Source organism: Gossypium hirsutum, chromosome A04 (assembly GCF_007990345.1).
Source record: "Gossypium hirsutum isolate 1008001.06 chromosome A04, Gossypium_hirsutum_v2.1, whole genome shotgun sequence".
NCBI lineage: Eukaryota > Viridiplantae > Streptophyta > Magnoliopsida > Malvales > Malvaceae > Gossypium > Gossypium hirsutum.
In genome coordinates, this window is record NC_053427.1 from 56604895 (window position 1) to 56614700 (window position 9806).

At 35.4% G+C, this 9806-nt stretch overlaps 1 protein-coding gene across 1 annotated transcript; it reads left to right on the plus strand.

Annotated features, from left to right (window-relative positions):
- Positions 1 to 589: 589 nt before the first annotated feature.
- On the plus strand, positions 590 to 1523 carry LOC107908125 (dehydration-responsive element-binding protein 1F). Its single transcript, XM_016835384.2, has one exon. It carries the CDS (start codon positions 626 to 628, stop codon positions 1265 to 1267), a length of 642 nt encoding a protein of 213 aa, XP_016690873.1. The 5' UTR covers positions 590 to 625; the 3' UTR covers positions 1268 to 1523.
- Positions 1524 to 9806: the final 8283 nt, after the last annotated feature.

Here is a 9806-nt window from a genome sequence, read left to right on the forward strand (position 1 = left end):
ATTTTTGAGATTATAATTACAATTATAAATAATATATTTTGATAATTATAATGAGAATCAATTAATATAATATTTTAATTTAAAAAATTGATATAATGAGACTTGAATTTTTATAATGCATAAATGGATAAATATAATGACACTTAAATCAAATTAAAATTTGAATTATAAAGTAAAAAAAAATGATATTTACACATTTTTCAAACCTTTGAAAAACCTCAACAATCCTAATAATGATAGTTTTAAGATTAAAATCAAGGGAAATAATTTATAATGTACATTTTAACATTTTTATTGTAGACTTAAAATCAAAACAAAAACAAAGAAAGAAAGTAACAAAAAAAAAAAAGGAAAAAAGACAGTGATGTAGCCGTATTTTGTATTTGTAATTTTCCCCACGTGAATCACATTTAGATTCATCCCTCCCTCATTACCACGTGCCAAGTGTGAATGAGCGGAAACCAATAACATAATCAAAGAATGAAACACGATCCTCATGTATATTTCCCAATTCCCATTCCTCCCCCACAATATTTAGTCCTGGACCCCTTTCCCATCTTGTCCTTGAACCATATATTTATAAATCAAAGCATATTCGAAAGACAGAAAACTTATACTAAACGTAATGAAACACATATCGGTTTTAAGTTCAAAAGACCACGAAAATCCATGTTCGGCTCCTGAACCTGGAAGTTCAAGTGGGAATGTTGAAGTGCAATCCCAAAAGCGAAAAGCTGGAAGGAAGAAGTTTCAAGAGACTCGACACCCTATTTACAAAGGTGTAAGGAGGAGGAATGAGAAGTGGGTGAGCGAGGTTCGAGAGCCAAACAAGAAGTCTCGAATCTGGTTGGGGACATTCTCCAGTCCAGTTATGGCTGCTAAGGCTTATGATGCAGCGGCCTTGACTCTCAAGGGGGTTTCTGCTTCATTAAACTTCCCCGACTCTGCCTATGCATTACCACGTGCTAAGTCATCCTCCATAAGGGATATTCAGTCTGCCGCTATGCAGGCTGCATCGGAGGGTTTTGGTGGTCATGCCAAAGCATTGTCTCCTTTGCCTTTGTTGTCATCGTATCCCCCGCCATTGCCGTGCTCGGGGAGTTCCAAGATTTTGTTTGTAGATGAAGAAGAGGTGTTTAACATGCCAGGGATACTTGATAGTATGGCAGAAGGATTGATCTTAACTCCACCAGCTATGCAAAAAGGGTACTACTATTGGGAGGATGATTTAGATGATTTTCTGGAACTCAATCTCTGGGGTGACTAACTTGTTCGATATTTGTACTAGTTTTCTCTCCCTTGCCTTTTTTTTTTTTTTTCCTTTAATGCAGATATGAACCAGTTAGAGCTTTGGAAAATCCTCCATGAAAAGCAGCCAATCCATAGTATACTAGTACTAAAAGGCGCAAAATTAGTCAAAAAGATGGCTAAGATTTGAAACTACTGTAGTGGGGGATAAATATCAAACTTATAAATGGAATATGATAAATGAATTTTAATTCAAAATAATTCTATATATGAAATTTAATTTGTTGTTCATATGTATATAAAAAATTTTGATTTTCATTCAATTGTACACTTTTAAATAAATAAATGTATATATTTATTTTCATATTAGATTAATATACTTGTTTGTGTATGCAATATATCAACGTAAATAGTACTAGTTCGATAATGTTATTAGTGATTTGTAAAAATTGAATCAAATCAAAATCTATGTATAAAATCACAAAAAATCAAAGTTCATATATAACATTACATATTGAATCAAAATTTATGTTTAGTTTTGATATTTATCCACCATTTAAATAAGTTAAAGCAAATATATTCGCAAACGATGAGTAAGTTCATTCACTAATATTCATTTCATTACCTTGTTGTTTGTCTAAGGATTTCTTTTTTTCGTGAAATTACAATATTTTGATGTAAGTTTTCAGGCAGATGAAGTAAACAATTTGAGGCCACACTATGTGTAATTGCAAACTAGGTTGGTTCATAAGCAAAGTAATTTTCAACCCAACTTTGATTAAATTCAGAAGCCGCTAAGTTGTGGTTAAAATTTTCTAGTTAAAAGTACAATGACATCTCGGATATCTACCCTACTTTCGTAACCACCAGCAGCTAAACTCATCCTAATGTTATCTAAGCTCCATTGATAATGGCTCCATTGATAATGAATTAAATTATCCCTTCATTTCATCTTTTGTTCTATACTTCAATTAAGTCTTTGCTAAACCAGCAGTGGTATCAGAGTCATTTTTCTTGAGGGACTTGTGAGAAAAGTTTTGTGAGAAAATTTGAGAGATACACTTGTGAGGTTTTTGGGAAAATGGAATCGAGATTGAGTAACCTGTCCATCTTAGCCCCACCTATGTTTGATAGAGAGAATTATTAAGCATGGGCTATGAGAATACAAGCATAAATGGAGGGTTGTGATTAGTGGGAAGCTGTCGAGGAAGACAATTAGGTGACTCCACTTCCCAACAATCCAACTAAGAACCAGATCAAAATGCACAAGGAGAGAACCACTAAGAAGGCTAAGGCAAAGTCTTGTCTTTATGCTTCGGTTTCACCAGCCATATTCAATAGAATTATGGTTTTTGGATCAGCGAATGAGATATTGGACTACTTCAAAGCTGAGTATCAAGGAGATGAGAGGATCAAGAGCATGAAGGTGTTGAACTTGATCAGAGAATTTGAGAGGCTACAAATGAAGGAGTCTGAGTCAATCAAAGAATACTCAGACAAGTTGATAGATATTGCCAACAAGGTAAGAGTTCTTGGGACCGATATCTTTATTTCTAGACTGGTACAGAAGATACTTGTCCCTATGCCTGAGAAATATGAAGAACTATTGCCTCTTTTGAGAACATTAAGGACTTGACTCAATTGAGAGTAGTGAAATTGATCAGTGCTTTACAAGCACAAGAGCAGAGGAGGCTAATGAGGCAAGAAGGAAGCATAAAAAGAAGCATAGAAGGAGCATTGAAGGCTAAGATGCAGGAAGGCGAAAAATGAGAGGAACAGGAGTGGAACGAGAAGAAAAATGATTGCAATAGTGATTGGGACCTGTTGCAAAAAGTAATAGTATTGAAAATTATAATAAGAATTCTTCATGTAAGTATTGTGGAAAACAGAATCATCCCCATTTCAGGTGTTGGAGAAGGCCAGAAGTGAAATGCAGAAGGTGTAACTTGATGGGGGCACATTGAGAGGTTCTGCAAGGAACTGAGAAATCAATAGCAAGGTGCAGCACATGCTGTAGTTAAAGAAGAAGGGGACCATTTGTTTGTCGTCTCTTACTTCTCATCAAGCATTTTATGTGATAGTTAAATAGTTGATAGTGGTTGTACCAATCACATGACTTATGATGAGAAGTTGTTTAAAGACCTTGACAGGTCATTGAAGTCGAAAGTAAGCATAGGAAATGGAGAATACCTAGAAGTGAAGGGAAGAGGCACAGTAGCACTAGAGAGCTATGCTGGAACTAAGTTGATTTCAGATGTTCTGTTTGTACCTGGGATTAATCAAAACTTGTTGATTGTGTGGGAATTGGTAGAGAAGAGATTTAAGGTGATGTTCGAAGAAGGAATGTGTCTGATCCTTGACTCTAGTGGCAGTGAATTGTTTAGGATCAAGATGCAGAAGAAGAGTTTCTCATTGAATCCGTTTGAGGAGGAGCAAGTGGCATCCAAGTGTTAGGAAGGAATGACTTAAATGCAACAAACAATTATGAAATTGATGGCATAATGTAATGAAAAGAGTTTTGAGCTTGAGATAAAATTGACAGATAATCGAATCGTGCAAGAACAATTGCAAATCAAGTGTTTTGAGAATGAGGAATTGCATGCAAAGTTTTGTGAGAAAATTTGAGAGATACACTTGTGAGGTTTTTGGGAAAATGGAATCGAGATTGAGTAACCTGTCCATCTTAGCCCCACCTATGTTTGATAGAGAGAATTATTAAGCATGGGCTATGAGAATACAAGCATAAATGGAGGGTTGTGATTAGTGGGAAGCTGTCGAGGAAGACAATTAGGTGACTCCACTTCCCAACAATCCAACTAAGAACCAGATCAAAATGCACAAGGAGAGAACCACTAAGAAGGCTAAGGCAAAGTCTTGTCTTTATGCTTCGGTTTCACCAGCCATATTCAATAGAATTATGGTTTTTGGATCAGCGAATGAGATATTGGACTACTTCAAAGCTGAGTATCAATGAGATGAGAGGATCAAGAGCATGAAGGTGTTGAACTTGATCAGAGAATTTGAGAGGCTACAAATGAAGGAGTCTGAGTCAATCAAAGAATACTCAGACAAGTTGATAGATATTGCCAACAAGGTAAGAGTTCTTGGGACCGATATCTTTATTTCTAGACTGGTACAGAAGATACTTGTCCCTATACCTAAGAAATATGAAGAACTATTGCCTCTTTTGAGAACATTAAGGACTTGACTCAATTGAGAGTAGTGAAATTGATCAGTGCTTTACAAGCACAAGAGCAGAGGAGGCTAATGAGGCAAGAAGGAAGCATAAAAAGAAGCATAGAAGGAGCATTGAAGGCTAAGATGCAGGAAGGCGAAAAATGAGAGGAACAGGAGTGGAACGAGAAGAAAAATGATTGCAATAGTGATTGGGACCTGTTGCAAAAAGTAATAGTATTGAAAATTATAATAAGAATTCTTCATGTAAGTATTGTGGAAAACAGAATCATCCCCATTTCAGGTGTTGGAGAAGGCCAGAAGTGAAATGCAGAAGGTGTAACTTGATGGGGGCACATTGAGAGGTTCTGCAAGGAACTGAGAAATCAATAGCAAGGTGCAGCACATGCTGTAGTTAAAGAAGAAGGGGACCATTTGTTTGTCGTCTCTTACTTCTCATCAAGCATTTTATGTGATAGTTAAATAGTTGATAGTGGTTGTACCAATCACATGACTTATGATGAGAAGTTGTTTAAAGACCTTGACAGGTCATTGAAGTCGAAAGTAAGCATAGGAAATGGAGAATACCTAGAAGTGAAGGGAAGAGGCACAGTAGCACTAGAGAGCTATGCTGGAACTAAGTTGATTTCAGATGTTCTGTTTGTACCTGGGATTAATCAAAACTTGTTGATTGTGTGGGAATTGGTAGAGAAGAGATTTAAGGTGATGTTCGAAGAGGGAATGTGTCTGATCCTTGACTCTAGTGGCAGTGAATTGTTTAGGATCAAGATGCAGAAGAAGAGTTTCTCATTGAATCCGTTTGAGGAGGAGCAAGTGGCATCCAAGTGTTAGGAAGGAATGACTTAAATGCAACAAACAATTATGAAATTGATGGCATAATGTAATGAAAAGAGTTTTGAGCTTGAGATAAAATTGACAGATAATCGAATCGTGCAAGAACAATTGCAAATCAAGTGTTTTGAGAATGAGGAATTGCATGCAAAGGTAACTCTTTTGGAGCAGCAGTTGACATCTCTCTCTGATAAACTATTATAACAACCCGATTTTAGCTAAATCAGAATAATAGTTTTGGGACCACAAATCCTAGGTCAAAAATTATTTTAATATAATTTTTGGTGTTTATAGCATGTGATTATATATGTGTGAAAGTTTCGTGAAATAGTTTTATCGATTGGATGGATAATTTGATAAAAGGACTTAATCGCGTAAAATACAAAAGTTTCATTCTAATTGTTTAAGTGCTTAATTGCTATGAATAATCAAATGTGAAGTCCTTATGTTGTAAATAGACCATGGATAGTGGGAATTGACATGAATAGCCATCCATTATATGTTTAATAATATTTTAAACCAAGGTTAAATTGGTAAATTAGTAATTAACTTATGTTTTAATAAAACAAAACATAAAGCCATTTTCATGTTAATCTTTTATGGCTGAATGAAGCAAAAAAAAAAAGAAAGTTAAAAAAGGGTTTGAAATTTTAGCACATGCATAGCTTGATTGAGGTTTATTTTGAGCTCGGTTTTTGATAATTTTTACGTTTTTATGATTGTTGTATCGAGTACTAGCTAGCCCAAGGACTAATTTGCAAAAATGCTTAATGTTTTGAAAGTTTCCATTGATGATTCATGTGTTTTTGAATGTTTGATGATGAATTATGAAAGCTTGATGATAGATTTTAATGTTTTATAAAGTGATTTTTGACAAAAATGTCAAAAAGAGATTAAATTGTGAAATATGCAAATTGAGTGGTTAAAAGTGTGAATAAATGAAAGTTTTGGGCTGCTAGAGGTCCTTATGAAATTCGGTCAAGCATGAGTTAAATTGAATTTCATGAATTTTGTGTTTTTATGAAATAGGGACTAAATTGAGAAAATGTGAAATTGTAGGGGTTCATATGTAAAATTCCCCAAATTCTGTGTTTTGGATGAAATTGAATGAATTGATGAATAAAAGAGTTAATTTTGAATGTATATAGATCAAGAAAGAAAGAAATCAGATTTAGATCGGGGAAAATCGAAGGTTATCGAATAGTCGATTCATTCCCTCTATTCTGACTACGAGGTAAGTTCATATGAAAATAAATGTCTTTAAATTGAATTATACATGTTTAATTGTCATTGAATTATTATGAATGTTGAACGAGAAAGTACGAGTAAGAATCAACAGAGTTACAACATCCGATATTCCCGTACGAACCTTAGGAATAGTATAGGATACAAATGTCATGACAATAGGTTACCAAGATGTGATTACATGTAAGACCATGTTTGGACCATCGGCATTGTATTGTGATTATGTGTAAGACCATTTCTGGGACATCTACATCGTTATTCGATTACGTATAAGACCATGTCTGGGACATTGGCATCGTTATTCGATTTCATGTAAGACCTTGCCTGGGACAGTGGCATTGATATGTGATAACATGTAAGACCATATCTGGGATATGGCATTGTACGAGCTTTATGTAATTTTCGAGTATCCTTAACGATTCCAAATGGTTCAACGGGCAAAGTCAAGTCGAGAAAGAATGTGTGAATGAGTTAAGTGACTCAGGTATGTACGAGATTCATACAGTTATTGAAATGGAAGTATTTGATGAATTCAATTATGATATTGAATATGTGTACAATGAGAGAGTTTTGTGAACTTGAATATGTTTAGCTATGCTTAACATATTTGAATTGATATCCAAATATTCATATGATGACTTTATTTGTATATGGCTTACTAAGCTTTTAAAGCTTTGTGTGTTCTTTCCCTATTTTATAGATTATCAGACTCGGGGATCGTCGGGAAACATCTTCACACTATTGATCAACTTGTTGGTATTTTTAGATGCTTTGTAAATATAGTATAAGGCATGTATAGGCTAGTGAGTTGTTGATATGTTTTGAGATATGATTTAGCCATGAAATTTGGCTTGCTTTTGATGTAAATGTTTGTGTGCATTTGGCCATTTAAGCTGACTTAATTTATGAGTTTGGTAAGTATTATATGATAAATTTGTGGCTTTGAGTTTTGGCATGTTTTGTATGGTTGTTGTGATGGATATAAGTTTGCTCAATTAGCTAATTGTTAATTGGTGTATTATTGTTTGGAAAATGACATGTTGTGGATTGGCTTGTTTGTGATGAAATGATATGTTTTAAAGTATGAAATAGATGAAAAGATGGTAAGACTATGCATGTGAAAGTTAGGTGAAAAATGTTGATTATGACACATTAATGTGATATGTTTTGGTTATGAATTGAGTAGTGAAATTGTGACAGCCCAAAGTTGACCCTAGTCGGGAAGTGGTTTCGGGACCGCTAAACCGAGTCACCAAAATGTTTGAATGTGATACTTATTGTCTAGAATATGTAATTATGAATGTGTGAAAATTTCAAGCTTCAATTTGGTTGATTTCATGTGAATTTAGTTAATAGGACTTATGTGAGAAAATTCTAAAATGTGATAGGTCAATGTGTGAGGACCTATTAGTGCATGTGGACAAAGGGGGGGACTTGCATGTCAAATTTCCCCCCTACTAGTAGTGGCCGGCCATGATGGGCATGATGCACAAGTGTGCAATTTATTTTATGGAAATTATGGCATGAGTATGGCACAAATAAGATATGTTAATTTGTGTCATAAAATGTTGGGATCAAACAAATAAAATAATAAAAAGGAGTATGGAGAATACAAAAAAAAAATGTGTGTGTCGTTGTTTGTCCCCCCCATTGCCGTGAGCTAAAGAAGAGAAAGGAGAGAATTTTGTTCATCCTTTTCTCATCTTCATGCTTGCCGAAACTAGAAAGAAAAAACAAAGAAAAATTTTCTCATCCTTTGGTTCATCCTTGGCCAAAAATTTTAAGGAGGAAAGAAGAAGAAAGGTGAAGAGATTCGGCCATGCATGTAGCTAGGCTAAGGTATGTTTGATGATGTTCCATGAGATGCATGCATGTTTTAGTTGTTAGCTTGAGTTCTACTTGGCCCATGGTCTAAATCTTGCTATGTGATGGAATTGGCACTTGACCATGGATGCATCATTCTTGGTTGGTGTTTGATGTTGTGGTGATGAGGCATGAGGATGAGTTAAGATTCGGCCTAGGTGGAGGTTGTGTTAATTCCATTGCATGCAAAATATGAGGCTTGTTAATGATGCATGTGATGATGGCTTGATGATTCTTGAACCTCCTTTTTAGCATTTTTGTGTGAGCACATATGTGCATTGGTTGCTAAATGGAGAAGAATCGGCTAGCAAGATGTGTGCTAAGGCCGAATGTAACTTTGCATGTTGATGAGCAATGCATGTGTTAAATCGATGAAAAGGGGGAGGATGCTTTACTAGTGTGTGTATATGTGTGTATTAAGTGTTGAGATCGACCCCAAAAATAGACATGCATATTCGGCCAAGGGGAAAGAAATTAGCTAATATGTTGTGTTGATGCATGATTTTTGCATGTATGAGACTTTAATGTCTAATGTATAAATATGGGCTAAGTGCCTTGTGTTCATCTTTTTGATGCCTAAATGATGAAATCAATTTATTTGTTTGATTAAGCTCAAGAGCAAAGGGGAAATAAATCCGATAAAGGGAAGGAAAAAGTGGTTGAATAGCTAGCGGAATCGTTCGACAACACCCGAGGTAAGTTCTTGAGTAAGAGAGCTTAAATTACAATGTGATTAAATCATGCTCTATGTGTGGCTATTGAGCCGAATGTGCAAGGACGATATGTGCCTTGTGTTTGAGTTTCGCAAATGAAAATGAAATATGAATGTGCATGATTAATTGAATGTTGTCCGGGCTAAGTCCCGAAGGCTTTGTGCTAAGTGAATATATCCGGACTAAGATCCGAAGGCCTTTGTGCGAGATACTAAATCCGGGTTAAGTCCCGAAGGCATTCGTGCGAGTTATTAAATCCGGGTTAAGTCCTGAAGGCATTCGTGCGAGTTGTTAAAACCGGGCTATGTCCCGAAGGCATTTGAACGAGGAGCTATATCCGGTTAAATCCCGAAGGTACGTGATTTGGTAATGAATGAGCTTGCTGTAAAATTCCAGCGAATACTCGAAAAACATCCCAATATGGGGATATGTTACGTATGTGTTGAATTTAATCGAGCCCTTACAAATAAATGTTCGCTCAGTTGATAAACGAGCTACCGGCCTTCGGCTAAGTTAGTCTATTGTGTATGTACATAAGGGTTGTGAATGTTGTGAAGCAAGTTTGATATCGGTAAATTGCGTATTATGAAATATTCCATCTAGCTAAATGTGTGTTATTCTTTGTTTATGCTGGAATTTCTTGCTCAAAACTTACTAAGCATAAATTGCTTACTTCGTTCCATTGCTCCTCTGTTTTATAGATTTTTTTGG

Bases quoted from the DNA above. Each gene is read 5' to 3' on its own strand.
- LOC107908125 (XM_016835384.2), top strand. From the start codon at position 626: ATGAAACACATATCGGTTTTAAGTTCAAAAGACCACGAAAATCCATGT.